The sequence below is a fragment of the Callospermophilus lateralis genome, chromosome 18 (genome assembly GCF_048772815.1).
Source record: "Callospermophilus lateralis isolate mCalLat2 chromosome 18, mCalLat2.hap1, whole genome shotgun sequence".
NCBI lineage: Eukaryota > Metazoa > Chordata > Mammalia > Rodentia > Sciuridae > Callospermophilus > Callospermophilus lateralis.
In genome coordinates, this window is record NC_135322.1 from 21,581,235 (window position 1) to 21,603,446 (window position 22,212).

A 22,212-nucleotide genomic window follows, 5' to 3' on the forward strand; every position below is an offset into this window, starting at 1 on the left:
TCACCCCACGCCACTGGGGCTGAGTCACCCCCAACAAACTGGGAGCAGTGTCCAGCCTGTGGACTTCAAGGCTTTCAGGCCCCAAAATGTTCTTGGCCATCTCTTTAGGGGTCGTCAGTCCTGGGACCCACTAATTTCTTCTTCTCAACTTCCGCAGGGCATCCCTACCCGTCCCCAAACACAAGTCCTTTTCCCCTGTGTCCTCCAGGTGGTGAGGTCAGGCTGCCAGATTCCCGCCCTGTCACCCACCTCATGCAGGGTCTCCTGTAGAAAACTGGGGACGTCACAGAAACCAACCCTGATGTCACGGAAATTCAGGTGTTTAACCTGTGTGAAGGACATTTAGCCCAAAGGCCTCAAGAAAGTTCCCCTGATGATTTAAAATCACAACGATTGGCCCAAGTGTGATTTAGAAAAGACAGACACTCCAAGCCCAAAGTTTTAGTGCAAGGCAAAAGCCACACTGGTACAAGAATCTTGTTCTCCCTGGTTGATCAGAGGTTTCTGCTGTTGTGTTCCTAATTTTTAAGTCCTTTAAACCATTGGCAAAGGACAAACTGCTTGACTAGAGCCAAGAGGGGTGTGTCTACACATCCCAAGAACAGGATCCCTGGCTCCTCCTGTAGGTTACCCCATAGATCTCCAGGTATGTTCACTGTGGGAATGAGAAGACCCAAGCTGGGCATCCAGACACAGGCCTGTGGGTAGTGAGGACAGATTGGCAAGAATGTAGAGGTGCCATGCTTCACAATACCCTACCCAGACCCTCTACCCACTCGGCAGGGTCTCTGAAGGTTCTGGGTTTGCATGGGAGCTCTGCCTAGGCCTGTTCGGCAACAGAAATCCTAAAATATTTGAAATGAGGGTGACTTGTTAATCTCCAAGTCCTTCAGATTTATTTTATTCTCTTAAGGGTACATTGGTGTACCACTTTATGGAGCTAGTCCCAAGCTTAGGGCACTTGTTAGCTGAGAGTGATGTGGAGTGGCCAAGGGAACCCTGAGGCTGTATGGAAAGAAGGTAAAGGTCACATGGAGGGAAGGAAGTGAACGTAACTGTTTTTGTGCCCATGCATTTGAGATGCCTCTTGGTTGCTGTCTCCTCCTGCTCTGAGAATTGCTAAGTATGTGTGTTGGGTGGAGGTGGCAGGAACAGGGCCCACTGGATTAAATGATTGGTAAAGTGTCTGAGGAAGCCTCAATCATAGTGCAAACCATCTGCTCAAGCTCAGTTGTGAACTCAAGAGGTTGATAAAGAAAAAGAAAAACATTTCAAGGAATTGGCTTCTTACACTTCCATGAAGCTGAAATGTCCAACTTCATCGACCTTCTCTATTGCTTTCCTTTTTTTTTTTCTATTTTGACTAACTCCCTGAAATAAAAGAGAAAGTCTTCAATGGTCTTCTTATAATGGAACATAAGCTCCAAGTATTGCCATGTGCCACGCCCCATAATAATAAGTGTTCTTGTCCAAATTGAAGTTTTGCAAGCTCCTGTGTTTGTGAAAATATCAGTGTGGCTCCCACATTCCGATATCCCTTCTAGAGTGAGGGCCCATGAGGGCTCTGGGACTGACAGGGTCCTAGAATATCATCTGAAAAGTTAAGGCTCAAAGAGGGTCATGAAGACCAGACATAGAGTTTGAGGGCTAGAAGGGTCTTTGGGAGATGTCCAGGCTGCCTCCTCCTTTCATTGAAAGGGACATGGTGCCCAGAGAAGAGAAGTGAGTTGTCTAAGTCCCTTGGAGCACGGCTGTTGCTAGGTGTCTTCTCCTGACTCCAGGCGGGATGCAAACCCTCCGATCCTGCCTCTACTCAGCCTGCCCCTAAGTTGGAAGGCCGTGTACTTCCCAAGCTTTAAAATCAGCAGTTCACCCCACCACTAAGGAACCACGGAATACACACATTTGTTCTCAGGCTTGGGCGGACAGGTCTGTGACCTTCTAGAGTGGAGGCAGGTAAGTGTGAAAATGTTCTGGTCAAGGGGCTCCCTCCCACTTGTGGACACTGTCAGTGCCCTGCCCTTTCTATTCTGGTTACCTGGCATGCCAACAGCCTCCTGTTTCTCTTTACCACGAGAAAAATGTTTGGCCACAGGGTGGGTTGCCGTGTCCCTCAAATAACGAGAGGTGCAGAGTCAGTGGATAAAAAACCCAGCTTCTACAGTGCTCGGTGGAATAGTTCTGCGGGAAACTCCACACGGTACCTTAAAAGGTCCCTGGAAGAATTAATCCCCAGTCCACCCCCAGTGGTGAAGCTCTGGTGATCAAACCTGGGCTGGCTTTCCACCCTCTCTCTCTCTCTTCCCTGTCCTTGATCATCCTTCTGGGAATTGCTTCCCACATCAGCTACCTGTGCCCAGGTCCTATCTAAAGACCTGTTTTGTGGACGATTCTAACCATGTCATCAAGGGAGTCTTGGAGAACTGAGAAGATTAATGGCTCCTCTCCTTGACAAGAAAAGAGTTCAGCACAGTGTGGACCCCTAATTACCTCTCAGCAAAACATCCACCTCCAGCCCTTCCCCAGGTGTATGGCGTACCTCAGAGTGGTCTGTTCTTGTGGTCAGCCCCAGTGCTCCCCCCCAGGACATACAAAACCCTGGACTCCAAAACAGAAAAGTGACTTGTCCATCATATAAAAAGAGCAATAATTTGGTAAATTAATCACAAATTTGCTCTCCCTGCTTGGTTGCCTTTCTCCCTTTATGTGGATAATTGAGAGCATATTATGTTAATTTGACAACAACTGAAGTTCAAAAAGGAAACTTAACCTTGGGAGCAGTGGGTTACCATTAAATGGGTGTGTCTGGACAACTCCACAAAGAACATGAAAGACAAACTCCTCATGAAGCCAGCCAATGTCTGGGTGCACAAATGGATATTTTTGCTAATGAAATTAGCTGCGCAGAGTTCCCCAACTTTAACCTTGAAAAATGCGCATTGTTTGCTCAAGAGGCAGAATCTGCTCATGCAGAGACAGTCCTGCCAATGTGCTGCTGCATATTTAGGGATGCAATTTAATCACTGTGAAGTTTCTTTGAGAAAAAGTGACCATACATGTGCAATAATCAGGTCCCAGAGTTTAGATTCCACCTCCCTCTATCAGAATATCTAAATTCCGTTAAAGCAAACGCACTTCCAAATATATGTGTGAACCAAGAAATAGATTTGAAGACTCTGCAAAACACCTTGACCTTCTTGGTCTCTGGAATCTTAAGTCATAGATACCTCCTTGAAACACTAGGGGTCCGTACGCAACGGGGATCTCTTATACACCACAGACCAGTGACCATCTAAGTGATGTTTGTGTTTGCCCCAAATCTAAATCCAAACAAATGGGGTTTATTATCACCCCATGGGGGGTTGGGGTGGGAGTTTAGGGGGAGAATAGAACCAGTGGGAAACAGAATTGCCGGCTCCCATGCAGAGCTTTAAAGTGAAGTTGTCTCATTTTGGAGGCCCAAACCCACTCAGCTATCTCGCAGGAAGCAGACAGGATGTTCCCAAGAACGTTCCACTAGTGAGAAGGGAGTTGTTACCCAGAAGTGGGAAGGAGGATGAGGAGGCGGCAGGGGCAAGGGGAGTCCCATGCCTGAGGAAGGGATTGGGAGGTGGGGAGGAGGCTGGGGCTGGGTTCATAACAATGGGAGAATGAGAGCCCACAGAGGTCTCCTATAAATTTGAGAAGTTATCACTGGGGAGCGACTCAGGAAATACCCCCTGCTTTAGAAGAGGAAATGCTCCCCCGTATTCCAGCTTAGAGACTCTGTTAGGGGGATTGGGCCCCTGTGAAAGGAAGAGAGAGAGCAGCAGATGCCTGGATACGCAGCTCCAGGGAGTCTTCCTGGCTGTCAACTCGAGGGACTGGGTGATGCACTCCTTCCATGTTTCCCTCCTCCCTTGCTTTAGTACTCTCCTCCCATTTCCAGGGCCTGGCACCTCAGACTGCATCTGGACCCTTCTGAGCACCATCCTAGCTGACTGTCAATACCAGCAGGTGCCATGGTGTGCCCCAAGGCTCCCGAGAGGGTACAGAGTGACTGTAAAGGATGAACACTGCTGGGGATAAGGTGCTCAACCCGGAGCAAAGGCATCCCTCAAAGGCTCAGGTGAACGTGCCCTCTTTCACACTCCACTTCCATCAGGGCAGGTCCCCAAACTCGGGTGACACTGGAAATAAAGAGGACACTTTCCTGGAGTCTCTCTCCTTAGGCAAACTCAGCTGCACACTGTGGCCATGTGGACCTAGGCCTGGACGTGAGGTCCTCATCACTTTGCCCTTGCTAGGGTTTCTGGGATCAGTCACATTGTCTATGGGAACCCACGGTGTGCTGTGCGCTCTCAGCTTCACCTGAATGGGATCAGATAACAGTTGAGGGTACTGAACTCTGGGAAGTTCTACAGCCTTCTTTAAAGTTCTATTTTCAACAGAGGAGGTGGCATATGCTTATAATCCTAGCCACTGGAGAGGCTGGGGCAGGAAGATTGCAAGTTCAAGGGTGGTCTCAGCAACTTAGCGAGCCCTTAAGCAACTTAGCAAGACCCTGTCTCAAAAATTTTAAAAAATAATAATAATTAAAATAAAAAGGGGTGGAAATGTGGCTCAGTGATAAAGTGCCCCTGGGTTCAATTCCCAGTGTCCCCTGCACCCCCTCAAAGAGCTTTATTTTTCATTTGGAGTTCTCATCACATCTTTCTTAGACTTGGGATCTGTCATTTGTCACCTCTTTTTTTTTTTTTTTTTTTTTTTAATAAGAGAAAACTTAATGCTGTACTGTGGTCTTTAGGGTCAGGATGGCCCAACCAGTTTTCATGAGAAATACAGGAGAAAATGTTTCAGTCAAAGCAATAGAATTGTCCTGTTGCTAAGGCCAAGTTTGTTCCAATGGACATCTCTGGACTTGTATTTCCCTGTTGGATACTATTTATTTGGGGGAGTGAGTAATAGACTTGGGGCTTCAGATTCTCTGCCCTGACCCCACAGGATCAGTTAGACAAGGGAGCAGGGATATGCATGGAATTTAGACGTTTACAAAACATAATCAAGCAAAGGAGCTTTGGAGACACTGTTGAAATGGCAGGACTCAAAAATCCAGCTCACGGACAACAAAACCGGGCAATACAACCAAAAAACAAACTCCTTCCTTTCTGTATTCTTCTCCAAGAGGAGGTAAGATAGGGGAAGAAACAGGTAAGAGCCCATTGTGAAGAACATACACACAACCAAAAAAAAAAAAAAAAAAATCTCAGTAGAACAAAAAGATTCCGAAACTCCTCTAATCCTGAGTTTCTTTCCATTAAAATTGCCCTTCCCAGAATGAAAAAGAAATGCTGCTAAGGCTTGCTGATGGCAGGCTGGCTGTGAGCAGTCTTATCCACATCTGGGGTGGGGTAAGGTGGCCTGCCGTCTCTGTACGCAAGGCCTCCCCATCTGCGGGTCTTGTGAGTGGTTGTGGGGTCCAGACAGAGAGATGGGCATGTGTCCTCTGACTCCCCCCCCCACCACAGTCATCCCACCCACATCAGGAAGTCCCTTTCCTTTTTGCATGTTTAGGAATTGTCACTTACAGGGTCCCCCCTTAAGATGGGTGGGGACAATGCAACAATAATCCCCTGAATGTCCTGTTGAGGCTTCCAACAGAGAGAAGAATGTCAAGGGGCCAGGGGGGGTGTTGTGGAATGAATTAACATAATGACTCAAAACTGCACTAATGTTTCACAGCTTTTTTTTTATTAGCAATACCAAGATAAGTTATTGAAGCATTTTTAGTATTGTTTTACATTCCATTCATAAATGACCTAACTTGTAACTCAGCATACAGCACACTTAAAGATATAGTTTGACACTTATTCAGAAAGCTACAATTATGATAACTTACATGCCTTCATTACCAGGAACACCTTAATATATCTTCTAATTACTTCAACAATACTCTATTCCAAAGCACACGATAACCCAGTACAAGTTTACACATTTTGCTTCAATCACCAGTTTTTTTTTTTTTTTTTTTAATTGTGAATGTCAAGGTGCTGTTTGCTGGAATTTTACTGTCTTCTGTTCCTGGTTAATACGACAACCTGACACAATATTAAACTAGCAATATTTCTGCTTAAATACTATGGAGAAAGATAATTACTGCACTTTTCTGTATTCTTCTAAAGTGTTACAAAATACAGGACAATCAGACACAAGCGGTAATGCCAACAAAACCATCAAGGGGCCCACCTGTTTGAGCTCAGGTGAGCTGGCAGAATGGAACCCCCCAGCCAGGTTTTTTGTTTTTTTTTTTTTTTTTAAACAGGTGAAGGGGCCTGCAATCCACCAGCATTTGTTGCTCAGGATTTATGACTTTGAGGGAATTTTCTTTCCATTCTAAGCCTTTGCAATCCATGACTAATAGTGGAACATATGGGGCAATATTTTTAGCCTCCCTGATACTTTGCTATATATACTGTAGGTTGGTGTGCCGTGTGTATACACATACCTATGCCAATAGTAATTATTTATTCAACACACATATGTGTATACGTTCTTCTCTTGACTTTACACGATTAACAAGCTGCAGATAACCACCGAGGAGCACGAACAGACAAGGGCAAGTCCAGATAGACCGACTAGGACAGGGGGTGTCACTTACCTGCAAGAAAACGTGCAGATTCATTAAACAATCCAGAAACCAATTGAGCTAGAGGCATTTTGAAAGCAAGGGCAGGGTCACATCCCCTAATTGTTTAATGGAATCCTGACAATAAAGCAATACTTATAAAATTTGGTCCTTCCATCTCTGGCGAAAGCAAGAATAGTCTACATGATTAGAGCAGGTTGGCAATTAGACATAGAGGTGCTGCTGATCAGTGCTAAGTAATAGAAGATAATTATTATTTATTTGAAATCTGGGCTTTGCATACAACATCTGAAAATTCAGAAAAAAAAAAAAAAAAGAACTAGATTCCTCCAAAAGCTAACATGTGGCCCCGAATCTGGATACTCGTCAGTTCCAACCATCACTTCCAGTCAGTAGCCTAATATAGACACCAAAGCTTAACCCCAGGGAACCTGCAGAGTGTAAGACATCAGTGGGGTCAGACTGCTCCTGTTCTAGATGGTGATGACTTGGGCTTCCTCGGAGAGTGTGTATTTCACCAGGGACATGAGGGTCTATTCTCACAACACTCTCTCCTCTCAGTACTCTCTTCTTCCCTCCCAAGCTTAAGTCATTACTGAAGGGGTGGGAGGGCTCGAGATATATATATATATAAACATTTTTTTTTTTTTTTTAATGAAAGCTTGGATGCTCTCTCCTCCCTCCCGGGGTTGAACCTGGGAAGTAGGTATCACGCGATCCAAAGGGAACATGGACGCAACAACCAAAATGAATGCTACCAGAATTTTCTCCTGCTTCAGAAGCACTGTTGATTCAGACAGTAGCTTCTGAAGCCAAAAATATGCAGCAAAAGGAAAGGAACATAAACAAGGCTAAATGTCACCAGTGTTTGCCGACTTACAGACACCATCCATTTGTTTGTTCTGAAATGACGAGTGGACCATTTGGCAAATACAATGGTATTCACACAACAGTTCTGTCATCCTGCAGTGCAAACGACATCACATCAATGGCATTCCCATTTAATTTAAAAAGAGGGATGGGGAGGAGGAGGAGAATGCCGAAAGATTTCAGAGAGGGCTGCCATCCAAAGGGGCTGCTTCTGCATCCAATATGGTGGTGCATGGAGCACAGCTCTGGATGAGGGCAGAGGAGTGCCTACCTGGGGGTTCTGGTTGCTGTAGGAGATCCTAGGGGGGCCTCACCTGTACTTTGTCCTAACACAGTCAAAGAGGAAAGCTTTGTAGGCTATTTCAAGGCAGCCGGCAGAGGCAGAGCAGGCACAATGGAGTAGTGATTTGCATGAATTTAAAAGTTTCTGCCTTTAGACACTTCATGGCAGACCAAATGGTCCTCCCTACTGGAATCTAATAACAAACCCTGGACACCCACTAGGACTGGGAGCAGAGTAGACCATGGAGTCCACTGACTACCCTGTAAATGATCAAATTGGAAATTGAGTGCAAAACGGTGCTTCATTCACAGACTCTGAAGCCAAACCATGTTGAGACTCAGTTCATACAGAAGAGGAAAAGGAAAAAAATAATTGCTCATCTGGCTTTAAATAAAGCAAGGCAGCACCTGAGACAACAACAGACATCTCAGGGTTGTCCACACTCCCAGGCTAATTGCCCTCCCTTGGGTGGCCTTAGATGTAGCCTGAGCTCCCAAGTGCTTGGCAGGCTGGAATGTGGTAGTTCTCTTCCTGTGCAATGTTCCCAACTCCATTTCCTTTGTTCATGGGAACCTCCTGACTTCAGGGCCCAACTTAAATTGTTCTACAAGTCCAAAAAATGCACCAACTGCCATAGGTAGTGCATCACAGTCTATCAGATACACACATTTGATTCTCATGGTATTGCACATATGTCAGCCATGGCTTTCCTTGAAGTTTCTAACTGATCAGAGACCTTAACTATTTCTTGGTTAAAGATGGAGAGGGCTGGACTTATTTCTGCCTATATGCATTTTGTCTTTTATCAGGCATAGATCTGGAAAGGTATTACTGTAAGATATCACAAAATTGCCAGAATCATCTTCAAAGCTAACTTTCCCATGTACCAAGAGATAGCTACTGACAGTGTGGCATGGTGGAAATGAGGATATAAAATGTGCTTCTAGAACATCAATGGACAGTAAGATTGGTGCTTGATGAAGTGTCCAAGGGACAATTGCAACTAAAAGATGGGCATCATTTCCTCACAACGGCCTCAGGTGGACACTCACCTCTACACTGTAATGCAAACTCAACCGCGGAACATTTATCCAAGCTCTTTTATGTCTACCATCGTCTTCCATTCCTACACTCTGTCCATCCATGATGAAACAGTCTTTCAGGAAGCCAAGACAGAGCTACACCATTTTCCACTTTTATGCACACTTGCTGTGATGGGGGTGGGGGGCACTCTGGAATGATTCTCCTGGAAGTTTTTCCTGCTTAGGCAGAGATGTGGCCTTCCAAAAACAGGTACCATCTGGGTCTACAATTCCTCTGTCTCTGGAAAGTCTCTTTGGCCTCATGTGGCAATAGATGGAGCCCTGCAGTTACTGATGTGGGTCCTCCCTGCATGGACTCACTGTCCAATGGAACAGCAGAGGAAAGTTTCTGCACCCTCACTGGGGCAGACCATGGGAACACATCCTTCTTTACAATAGAGCCGGGGGTGGCCAACTAAGACCCATGGGCCAATTCGAGCCTGCCCCTATTTTAGTTCATTAAGTTTTATAGGAACAAGCCACACCCATTCATCTGTATACTACCTTTGCATGCTTCTGTGCCAGTAGTCTGAGCTGAGTAATGGTGACAGGGACCGCATGACCTGAAAGCCTAAAATATTTACTCACTAGTCCTTTAAGAAAATATTTGTGGACCTCTGCTTTACAATATATAGCTGGCCAAAATGGTGGATCTTTTCAAACAACCTATGTTGAGAAATCACAGGAGGACCAAAGTTACATTTGAAGAGAGCTCAGTTTGGATATCCTGGTCCAGCTCATCACACATTATAGAGTCCACGAGGTGAAGATGTTTCAATGGGCCCTACCTTTTGGGGGTGGGTTCCAATGTTTTCACTGCTGTGGAAGCCCAGAGGACCTTTATTCCTTAGTCACAGGCATAATTTGAATTGGGGAAGCCAGTTGCCCAACCACCTGAGAATAAGTTGGGAATATTGGGACTATTCCTGTGGGTGGTCTTGCCTTCCCACTGGCTCCCTCCTGGGCCTGAGTGGGCCACTAGCAAGCAACCAGGGCACGGCACGTGGGCCTCATGTCCACAGCTGACATGCTGGCAGATTCTTCTTGCTCAGCTGGGTTTCCCTAAGTAATGCTAACTCCAGGGCAGGACTTCTCAGGGCAAAAGGATTATGCCCTTCTCCCTGCCTTTCCCTTAATCTGATTTTAATGTTCCCCCATCAACCCTGCCCGTGGGGGCTCCTGAAGGACCCAGAGCAACCCCTGCTTATGAAAAACAAACACAACAACTTCACGCCCTGGCTGTCTCAGTTTCCAAAGGGAAGGAGGAAGGGTGATCCTGTTGTCCTCCACATGCACCAACTCTGGGGTGAGACGTGGTCTTTACCCTTTCTATGTAGCTAGAAACAGGTGCTCTGCAGATTGGCCTCGGCATCGTCTGGGTGCATGGCAAAGCCTGGGCCTTCCATGTCTTCCTGGATCTCTAAGCTATCCACTGACCAGTGCTGCCATCACTGTTTCTCAGACTGGACATAGGGGCTTGTCTGTCCGGCCCAGTCAGTAGTTGTGCACACTGTTCTGGTCTGCCCTTGCTCCCCAACCTGAATACTCACAAGGAACCTGTTTTATTGCAAAACCAAGGTCAGACCCATTCTAACAAAACCCAGGGCAAATTCAAGATCTCCACTGGCAGTGGAGGGCCCTTGTATGTTTTATAACTGGTAGAATTAAAAAAAAAAAATGTGGGCTGTGCCTGGAGCCAGGAAGTCATCTCAAGAAGCTAACACTTTGATTCGAGGAGAATTTCATGTAACGAGATCAAATCCACAGTGGGACCTGACCCACTCCAACCGCAACAATACATGTCCTCCAGCGTAATCCAAGGTGGCTCAATTTCCTCCTCGGGATCATCTGTCACATGTCCCTGACATGCAAATGTGCTATCCTACATGGACAGATCTTTAAAAATTCACTCCTATTCTCAACATTGGCCTGTGCTACTGGAGTCTCCCTAATCAAGTGGCTAGGGCAGCCTCTTCTTGTCAGCTCTCTTAGGCATTCTAGTTAGAAAAGCACACGGGCCAGGACCCCAGGTTTTTGACACTAAGGAATTCAGGGCAAGTTTTAAAAGTTAAGAAGCAGAAATGCAATAATTAGGGAAGTATCTGTTTGTATAACCCACTAAAAGAGAATCACCCATAGAGTTAGGGTGAAAAGGTTTGTTCTCCAACTAACCGGCTAGGGCAAGAGAGACTCTGAGATCTGAGATCCAGGGGAGTCTACAAGACTGATGTCTCTTCAAACACTTTTACACCCCAGGAGAACAGCATTCTTCCTTACACAGAGGAACAAGACTCTTTCCACAAGGCTGTTTCTAGGGTAATCTAAGTGGGGACTTGAGCTTACTAACCAGACAAAAATCAGACTCCAAACTCTGAGATGAGAAACACAGGATTAAATTTTTGGTTTAGCTAAGCCCAGCTTCATGAGAAAGATCAGCTATCGACCTGGTGGACCTGTTTGAAAATCCATATCTACTTTTAAGTGGAGCAGAGAAGAGGGAATAAACATTAGGAGTATTTGATTCCTTATGCCAATATCATTTCCACCCTTGCAAAGTGAAGCCGTTTGGGGTTTGATGCTTGCAACAGTCACTTGCGCTTCTTGCAACACTACGAAAAGAGTGAATTAGATTGAGGGGGAAAAGAGAATCATAACCCAGTGGATTGAAGTTTTCCTCTGAGAGATTAACTCTTAGCAAGGATGACTTATGCCTGGTCCTTCTGGGTCCAAGGATGCCACCGCAGCCAGCAAGAAAATGAGAGGACTACTCTTCTGGTAGGCCAGATACGGGGGCAGGGAAATGAGAACTGGACAAGGCCAGGATCCTCCTGGAGGCAACAGAACTGTGGCCCCCAACTCCAAACAAATGCAAAAGACAGAGAAGCAAGCACTGTCCCCGCCTGCTTCCAACTACAGCAGAAGAAAGGAGGTCCAATGAAATACAAAAGTCAGATGCGCCCCAAACAGACTGTTTGTGGCCAGAGTTAGGGACAGAGGAACATGAACCTTATTTAGAAAGCAACCAAGAAGCCTTTTGACTAGCTGGTCCAAGGATCCTCAACTCCCTTGAAAGAGAGAGAGGGTCCACGGCTTACATCCCAGAGTCTGTCACTCAGTGGCTAAAAGGTTGACCAAGCAAAGTTTTTGCACATTCTCTGGAAATGTCAGAGATGCGTTATGAGCTGCTATTTGGGGTTGGGGGTGAGGAGTGCCTGTTCTCAACAGGCTGCTCAGAGGGAAAAGACTCCCCTGTGCTCCCCTCCACCATCCCTGGTGCAGAAGGACACCATTGGCCAAGCTTCCCCAATGCAGACAGCCTTCCTTCAGCAATGATAGAAAGATGGGAAAATTAATAGGGGTAACATGAGCTCATTTAAATAATAATGAGCTTATGCACATGCCAGGTTTTGATCTTTTCTGATGCATAGATTCCTGGCAGGAACTATGGTCCTAGAAGGTAGTTGAAAGAACCGAAAATAGACTTTAAAAAAAAAAAAAATCCCAAACAACAATAAAAAAAAAAAAAGAAGCCACCCCAATCACAAACTTAGAACAACAATGAAAAAAAAAAACAAAAAATTTAAATGTTGCTCCCCCAGAAGAAAAAGGGGAAAATTTGGACTGGCATAAAACCCTTTTCTTCTTCTTTTAAACATTGTTTTTAACAGCTTCAAAAGTAATGAATTACATGTGACTAAAAATAGATCTAGGGGTACTGGTTAATGGGGCCTTTTGAATCATTCAGCATAAGGAACTGTCAATATTTTTTTGAGCTGTCAGAAATCCATTTAGTGATTTTTGACAATTCAAAAAATATTTCCAACTGCTTGATCCAGTTCTTAGTGAATTAGGGAAGGAGAGGGTAAAAGAAATATATCAATTTAAATTATGAATCCAGGGTCTAGCTTCCTGAATCCTGCTTTGTGCTAAAAGAAATACTAAGAGATGCTGATGTTCACAAATACTCTCTTCTATTTCCTTCCTTCCTTCCTCATATGAAGTAAAAAATCACACACAAAAAAATCCATTCATAAATTAAAGATGGAAAGGTACCATGGCCATTTGTCTCTACTGGGAATAGTTGGGGCTGGTTTCAAAGGGAATAATACATTGAGCTTCTCTTTGGAGACAGGTTTTTCAAATATGAACATCTGGGTGCAAAGAAAATTGCATGGGTCCTCCCTGACCACCCCAAGCTTCATTTGATTGGACTCTAAGCTTCAAATTTAGTATTATGTTTTAAAATCTAGAATCACTTTGGGGGTAACCATTTTCTTTAAGGAGGTAAAGAAGTACCAATTTGCTACAAGATCAGACAGGCATAAATCCAAGACACACAGAGTCACAACACTGCTAATCAGACTTGACAATGTACATTTCTTGTTAGAACAACAGACAGGGAAAGACACACAGACGGACAGAAGGCAACAGCAGAAGGCCAAAGTCAGGTAACTGCCATTTGGTATGTCTAAAGATGAATCACGAACACCCCGAAACCATCTCCCTGTCTGGAGAGGTCACGTTATTTCTCTACTGTGGTTAGTGTGATATGATTTTAGTATCCTCTAAGTCAGTTAAAGGAAAGTTTAAGGAAGCAGATTTGGCTTAGCAAAGCAATAAGGAGGTGTCTTCAGGCATCTTTTGCAAAAGTCGAAAATACTGAAAAGTTTGCAAGTTACCATGTCTCTTTTTTGTTTTTGTTTTAATAGTTGTTTTTCTTCCCTTTCTCCGCTTAGGGATGAAAAGTAAGGGAAGTTCACACGTGAGACACCACCCCGTTTTCCATACCTTTCAGTACAGGCATGTGAGAACATTATAATGCAAATCGGAACCCAAAAGGATGAGTTTGGAAACTTCGAAGTGAAATCGACTTTTATGATTGTCTACATTGCATATATAGCATTGGGTTTTTTTTTTTTTTCTTTTTTTAGGTTTAGTTTAAATTTTGCTAATGGGTCAGTCTACCTCATTAAAAAAAAAAAAATGCACAGGTCAGCACTGATGTTTTGGGAAATGAACTAAAGGAAGAGGATTCTAAAACTTACCACACAAGTCTGGCCTCTTGATACATCCAGAATTTGCTGTGCTACTTGCAAGTCCGTTAAAGGCTGCTAAGCCATCGGAGCTGTAGGCCCTGAGGACCGACAGCATGTTCATTGGCTTTTCCAGGCCCGGGGGCCCCCGCTCCGGCTTTGGCAGACCCACTGAGGGGTCCTGGGCAGGAAGAAGGCCTGGGCTGTGCCACTGCTTCTCAGACGCTTGGGCTAAAGGTGAGACTAGTCCCTGGACGGGCTGGGGGGTGCCTGTGGGCAGCAGGCTGTCCCCGCCATCGCTGTTGCTGTCCTTGCTGAGGGCAGACAGGGGCTTGCTCATCATTTCGGGCTCGGTTTCGATATCCTCTTCGTCGTTGTTTTCTCCCTTGAAGGAGTCCATGTCCTCGGAGGAGGCGATGTCGGAGAGGTCATCCGTAGCATTCTTATTTGTGGTTTCGGGGATCAGGATTGGGGCGTCCTCTTCGGGGTGGGCTTTCCCATCGGGATCCTTGTTGGAGCAGGAACCGGAGGCCCCCGAGCCCACCACGCCCGGGTACATGCCAAACTGCTTGTAGAAGTCTGATGGGAAGTTACAAAAGGCAGGGTCCACGTGGCTGGGCCACGGGCCACTCTTCTGGTCCCCCAGGGTCTCTTTGGCCTGTCCTTGGGCCATCTTCTCAGAAGCAGAGTCTAGAGAGCCAATCATCCCCGAAAGGCCCATCTCCTTGTTGGATTGTGCTGTGGACAGCAGAGCCATCTTGCCCACCTCCCGGGCCTGCTCTTTGCAGTTGATGGCCACCCCCGCGGCATTCTCTTTGCGTTTCGCTTTTCCCAGGTGGTTGGCCTGCAGATGGAGGGCCATCAGCTCCATGGATGACGTGGTGAAAGCACAAAACAAGCAACCGTGCCAGGCAATGCTGTCCTGCACCGTCACCGATGAGCCCGGGAGGGAGGCGTCCGGCCGCACAGACAAGTCCAGAGGCTCGTGCTGAGATTTCTCAGCCTTCCTCTGAGAGGACCTGCCACTGGGTTTCTCCTCGCCACCATCAGCTCCGTGGGCTTTCATGGAAGAGGGATCTGACAGGGCTTTGTCCTTCATGTCCCTCTTCTTCAAGGAGCTGAGGACGAAGCTGTCCATGAACGCTTGCAAGGACCCCTGGAAATTCACGCCGTTGCTCACGATGCTTTGATAAGCTCTTCCGATCTCGGAGAAGTGGGAGCTCTTGGAAGGAAGGTCGGTGCCTTTCAGGGTGTCTGCAGGAGCCTCTGATGACATGCCGGTGGCCTGCCCCGAATGATCTCCAGAGGAGATCACTCCTGGTGTCCACTGCTGAGAGGCAGGGCCACCTCTGAAGTCGATTCCGGGGAGACCCTTAAATGCCCCCCTCAGGATGTCTGGCCTGATAAACAAAGATGCTTTGCTGGACATCTCGTCCTTGTGGTCTTGGTTTGGGGGCTGTCCAGACAGCGGCCCCGCTCCATTCTGTCGCTCACGATGGTGTCGTTCTAGGTGGTATTTTAAGGATGCTGACTGGGTGCCGGCGTAGTCACAGTGAGGACACTTGTAGGGTTTCTCACCTGCAAGATTTTGATATGAGAAAAAGAAAAAGTGTTTATCTCATTTTGGTGTGCAGAACAAGGCTAGAAGGATCAACATTTGTTCTTTGAAACAAAGCAGCTCAAACTAATAATTAGTTAGAGAACAACTGTTTTTTAATAGAAGAATAATTCGTACTCTTAGGCTTTTTTAATGATTTTGTACCATTTGGGACTATTCAGGAATGACATACTATCTACACACAATTAGCTATCTTTTTCTTTATCTAACATGTGAAAACGGCTGTAGATTTAAAAGCTATGATTATGAAAATTAAGCATAATAATTTCAACCACAGTGATCATTAAAAGTAGAAGTTTAAAAAGACAAAGTATGTAACAAATGGGTGGTTGCAATATTTTGTGTATACAATAGCTCTAAAATTTGTTTAAATTATACACATGGAAACCATTTTTAAACCTAAAAATTTTATGGCACTGTTACGCAAGACTGAAATGAATGATTTAAGTCTTGCTCTGCAGTAAATCATGGATATAATTAGCAAATGGCATACTGCACAAGTAATTTATCATTATTTGGAGGGCACCATTCCAGACGGGCTCAGATATCTGCAGACCTACTGCATTGTTTCTAAATAAAGAACTATAAATACCGATTCTATAAAATATTAATACCATTACAGTGCATTATGATTGCAGCACGTAAAGACATATAGTTAAGATAAAAAGCAGTCAATAAAACTTAAAAGAAAATGAGTAATAAAAAGGCACAAAATATATTTAGTTTCTGTATTTGAAATTAACATTATCTACTGGTCTTTGTAGTGCCTTAAATTTGTACTAATGGCAAACCTAATGCTCCGGTAGTAAAATGTGTAATTTACCTATAATAAGCGCTTTCTAGAGAATAAAAATAGCTTTAAAGAGTGTTTTAAAACATATAAGATAATTTTCAGGAATTAAATATTTATTTAAATTCAACACCCAACTTCTATTGTTCTTTCCACAATAGAGAAGATGCTAGAACAGACAACTTAGATCTGCTGGCATTGTGGGCTAGAGGAGCAGAAGGAGGTAAACAAATGTGGATTTCAGTATGTTCCAAGAATTTGTTAGCAATCCTGTGTCTTTTCTAGACTTTGCAACCAAAAAGCTCTTTGGAAAGAACGAAGACTTTGACAGTCCCTGTGTTAGCTTACTCACAATAGTAACCTGTCAATATCCACAATTATTTCTCCCAGGAAGCTTAACTACCCCCCACCCATCCTTCCTCTGTTCTATTGTAAAACAGACTGATCTAAAAAGCACCAGCAAATCGTTGGTGAATGATGTATTCTGAAGACATTTCTCTGTGTCTACCCTCAGCTGAAGCCATGACTCCCAGTTCGCCAGGCATAGGGCATTTGAGGGCCTGGATTTTGTAAATGTCTTGTTTACCACCAGTCCAGGTTCTGAGTAGGAGACACCACCACGTCATCTCTAGGTTGTGTGCCAGAACTGTGGAAATTCTGTGCATCGCATCAAAATGAGGGGGCCGACAGTCCCTTATTTGTGCCTACAAGCTGCTGATAGCTCCCCTGGACATGTCTTCAGAGATACCCTTTGGGTCTGGGGAGGGGACCCATCTGAGCATCTACTTCTATAATCATAAACGTAAAGGTCACAGTCATCTCTGGCTAAACCAATGACGTGGATCTAGGGACCTCTATTCTTTTTGAGGTGAAGGTGCAAATGGTTTTAAGCACCAGTTTCCCACTTCTTGAAGTCGATCCCCATGTTAGACTCAGACATACTTCAGCCACTGCTATTTGGACAGTCTACTGCAGGTCAGGGAGTCACCACTGGGGTAAAGCACTTCTGGGCAGCTAATGTCCCAACTGATTCAGCTTACTTGAAAGTCCAGTGACCAGGTGCAGCGGAGGCAGGCCCCCTAAAGCTTAGGGTGTGGGCATGGGGCTCCCGTGGGTTAGTGCAGACCCTGTGAGAGGGCCTAGTAAGTGAGAGCCAGCAGAGGTGAGGCCCACAGGTACTGGGGTGACTCAGGTTGCATTTCAGAAATGCACCTGGAAATGATTAAGTGCATCTGGCAGTGAGACTGTAGAGAAAGCATGGGCCTTCATTAGCAGGAGCTAACGAGGGAGAATGTAAACTTTGACCTCTAGACCTGAGGTGGGTGGGGGCTGTCTTTTGTGTGGAGACCACAGGGATGCACAGAGGATGTCGAACGTATATTTCCCAGGGTCACACATTTGAAATGCACAGTGCAGTGGGGTTCTCAGAGCACATAATTCATGCAAACAAGCAGGGGAGTTTGTTAGGACACGAGTTCTGAGTCCTAGTACGTAGCAATGCTGGCTTCTTAGGTCTGAAGTTGGGGGCAAAATCTGGTATTTAAGACGAGTGTCCCTCATGATTCAGATGCAGATACTGTAAAGACTACACTTTGCAAAAACAATATAGAATTGTCTGGGAAGCTTTAAAAAGCACTGATATGTGATCCCATCTTCCAATTCTGAGTTAATTGGTCAAAGGTGCACATGGGGTTTGGGGATTTTTCCAAATTCAGGTGACCCTCTTTGGAGCTTGGATGAGGGACCACTCTATTGAGCTTCCCTGGGAAGCACACTTTGATGGGGGTTCTGTGGCATGGCTTAGCAGTGAAAACAATCTAGACCCCAGGAGGTATCCGAAGAGTCCCTACTAGGGACTGGATAACCCATGCTACTCTGACCTCCATAGGACACAGCCTTGGCTCATTACAGGTTCTTATAATGTGAGATGTTAGAGCTTGTATTCTCTGAGGCCTCATCCCTGCTCCAAACTCATGGGAAGAACTAAATCAAGTCTCCTGAATGGGCCAGAGATTTTGCATTACATGTTTGCAACTACATACCCATCAACACACAGATTCACTTATTCACATCGTTTGATTGAATGAACCAGTGGATGAATGAGCATTGCCTACCTCCCAAGCACTGTTCATAGCACTAGAAACTGAGGGAAGAAGCAAAGCAACTCTTAGCTTTCAGAGAAGATCAATCATGTGGCTATTAAAGCAAGGGGAATACACACACACACACACACAGCATCACGCGGTAGGTAGGAGGATAGCATCTCTTCACTCAACCTCCTGATCCTTAAAGTTCAAAGGATGAACTTGCCTCCCCTGCTCCAGAGAAAGAAAGGCCATTGCTGAAATCAGAACCCTTCATCTGAGCATTGGGGTCTCCTTGGGCTCAGGCCCTGGTGGATGAGGGCTTCTTCGTGAATGCTCATGGGTTTCTCTGGCTGCATGTGACAAGCACGGGCTCTGAAAGCCCTCCATTCAGCCATCCTTTCTCTGCCTTCTGAACCTGTGGATGGAAGAGCCCCTCTGCCTGTGCAGTTCCATCTCCTGCGGAGCTCCTAAAGGGCTTGGTTTGGGTGACTGCTTCCTCTCAACCCAGTTCCCCAAATAAATGCTTCAGAGTGACATTCCATGGGATAAACTCTTTGGACTTGTGTTACAAAGAAAAAAAAAGCACCCCAATTTTAATTTCTTTCTGTAATCCCCAAAGGATGGGTATAACCATCCCCACACCCTGCCCTGCAGCTTTCCTGGGCTTCCTCTCCAGCCAAGGGGCACAGGAAAATGCTTTTAAGATGAAAGCTAGCTCCTGCCAGCCAGCATGTGGTTCTGGCCATGGCAAACACAAGGGATCGAAGTCGCCTACGGTAGGCTTGCCCTCCAGAGAATCCTACACAGCCCAAGGGCTTAATGTGCCACTGAAAAAAATCCCAGCTGTTTCCCAAGCCTCTTTCCCCCAAGGACACATTTCAGAGTGCTCAGGAGGCAAACTTCTCACAACATTGGCCTAGATGGGGTGCACTAACTACTGAGAGGAGAGACCTCTCAGCACATTCAGCAGACTCGGAGGTGTGGTCAAGGGCTGCTCCTCCATTTGGCCAGCACAGACAAATGCTGAGTCCACCTGTGCTGAGCTGCTTCACAGTCAAAGCCACCGCAACTGGACACATTCTTCAACCCAAGTGCTGTGGGCTGACTGACAAATCCCAGGTTGCGGACATGACCAGACTTCTGCAAGGAATCCAGGCAGCAGGTCCCCTCCCAGCTGACTGGACTCTGCCTGAGACTTGGACAGGCATTCCCTGTGCAGCGTTGTGGCACAGGTTACTCCGGGCCCTGCCAGCAGCTCTGTTTGTTTGAATGATTGGCCACTTAGGCCATAAATGAGTCCAGTCTCCTGGGGGGTCCCTCAGATTGCCTCAAGCTTTCCAAGGGGTCATGAGCCCTCCGGTCACCTCCATGCAGTCTGAGCCTTGCCATCTCTGTGCCTTCCTGTTGCAGGAGCCACACACTCATGTGCCTTCAGAGTCAGGTAGAGTACAGGGAACAGTGGGGAGGGGGCCGAAGGGTTCTCCTGGAGAGCAGTCACCACTCACTTCTAACCAGCTGTGGGCACCTGGATCGCCAATTCTCTAGGAAATCCTCATTTTCAGATTTCTATATATAGTATCTCAATGTTTATATATTGGTGACTACTTTGAAACTTTTTAAACACTGAGAAGACCACGGTGTCGTATGTTGCAGTCTAGGTCTGGACCATGCAGCCAGTTTGAAATTTGTGCCTGGGACAAGGATGTGCAGGAGGGGATAATCACCCACTGGAGGTAGCCGATGAGGACACTGGTGGCTTTCTGTAGAGAACCCTCTCCCAGTGTTTTAAAGGAACATCATGGGGGTCCAAAGAATACATTTCCAGAAAAAGAGAGTTTTGCTAGGAAGGACTTCATGAATTTTTGTTTTTAAAAAAATCAGCTCATCATTCCAGTGCACTAATGAAATGATTGGCACCGCCTTGACCTGAGCTAGCCTCACATTGACCTGTGGCATAAGACAGATATTCAATTCCACAATATCATTGGTAACTTCTTCCGAATCATCACTCCTAAATTTTTAGAAATATGTAACCAGGTGGTTTAGTCGGTTCACTATGTCAATTTTTATAAAGTCCTATCTTTTACTATTCTGAAGATTCACTTTGCACTTGAGAGACCAAAGGAGTCCTTACTGTTCCGGGGAGCTCTTTTGGAGCTACTCACAGCAAGTTCCCAACAGCTCCTCTCTGAAAATAACAGGTGGATTCACATCATTCTCTTTGGAAACCCCTTGATTAAGCTTTGAAGAAGTGATTCATGCTTCTATTTTCTTTCTTTCTTTCTTTTTTTTTTTTTTAACAAAATCTCCAAACATATTTTCACTTTTAAGTTGGGGGACGGAGTATTTTCCCGTATTCGCATCCTCCATTTGATATTTATTTAGTCTTCCTACATGTCTTTACTTAGTTAATACCAGGAGAGATAAATATGGTGGCGCCTTTGCAGCCAAGCTTCAGTACATTAATATAAATTGTACACTAATTCCCCCAAAGCATATATATGTTGTAAACCTGAAGACTTTTCTCACAGCTGCTTATTGCTAAACAGTGCCTTGTCCAGAAGGGGACAATCTGTGTCTCTAATTGCTGTCACTGAAGCCGAGATTCATTATGTGACTTTCCCATTAAAATGTGAGCATTAATTTGTATAATGAAATATCACCCACTGCAGTGTTCATTAGCCATGCCCTACTGTATACGGCACATTGTTAGCTACCTAGAAACTGTAGTTAATTTCACTAATGGATATTTCCCTACTTAGTGTTTGGTAGGAAATTTATACTGTAACATTACCTCTTAAACTTTTAAGGAAATTTAAATTCAATCAATTATTTTCAACAAAAGTTTGGGATGTCATTAAGGCAGGAAGAGCAAGGATGAGCGACTGTGGGGGAACAAAATGGGCTTTCAGTTTGTCTTAGAAATAGAAAAACAGTGGAGCTTGGATTGAAAACAAAAAGAAAAAAAAATCTTCTTTTTGGAGTTTTTTTTTTTTTTAAACCTTTGCTCATGTGGGTGTTCCCACACTGAGGACAGTACCACATCCTCTCTTTTGGGGGAAAGGAGATGGGAAGAGCTTCCATTTTAGCAAACTCATTTTTGGAAATGTATTCAGTGTGCTTTCATATTTGTTCAAGGTGTTATAACAGCCTGGTTACCGTATGGAGATGAAGAAATATGGAGGCATCAGAAGGAAGGTACGTATACCCCAGACAGAAGGCACCTGGATGAGGTTAGTGAAAATTTCCATTTCCACCCACATTTATGTGCCCGTCAGTGCTTGGAAAGCTTTTGGAGGGGAGAGGCAGCTTCTAGGATGGCACAAGGAACTGACCATCTCCATGCCACAGGGAGAAATTCCACCCCGCCAACCATCCCAGGGGTCAGGGTATCTGCACACACTACCCTGGCTGTTTCCCCTGCCTCGCCACCTCCCTAAGCTCATTGTGCTAGTGGGGAAACTGAGGCACGTGAGGTCAAGGAGTCCTGGCCTCGGGCCAGTCTGAGTTAGGGGTAAAGGAGAAGCCGGGGTGCACAGTACTTCCCTTTTAAGTCACCTGGAGGCTGCGTCAACACAACTTGTGAGTATAAGTCACTTCCTTCTCTCCTGCTGGTTATGGTGTGGACACACGCTGTTAAAGAAATGTTGCATTAATTCCCTAAAGCAAGCAGGAAATTCACCCAGAAAAGTTAACAACATCAATACAGTGCAGTGGTCATGAGAATGGCACTCTGGGTGACAACCAAATTGCAACCTGTAATACAGAACTGGACAACTCTGGGTAGGTAACTTCCTGTCTCTGAGGTTAGGTGTCCTCCCTTG

At 45.3% G+C, this 22,212-nt stretch overlaps 1 protein-coding gene across 2 annotated transcripts in view; it reads right to left on the reverse strand.

Annotated features, from left to right (window-relative positions):
- Window positions 1-22,212, reverse strand: part of Znf536 (zinc finger protein 536) — a 239,985-nt gene that overhangs the window by 134,469 nt on the left and 83,304 nt on the right. The window contains exons 3-4 of one of the 2 annotated variants that reach the window (XM_076839370.1): window positions 13,905-15,471; window positions 7,568-7,628 (exon numbers count right to left, since the gene is read on the reverse strand). In XM_076839370.1, coding sequence (XP_076695485.1) covers window positions 7,568-7,628; window positions 13,905-15,471 — 1,628 coding nt within the window. Of the gene's footprint in view, window positions 1-7,567; window positions 7,629-13,904; window positions 15,472-22,212 lie in introns of those variants that run through there. The other variant, XM_076839369.2, reaches the window with a different exon arrangement.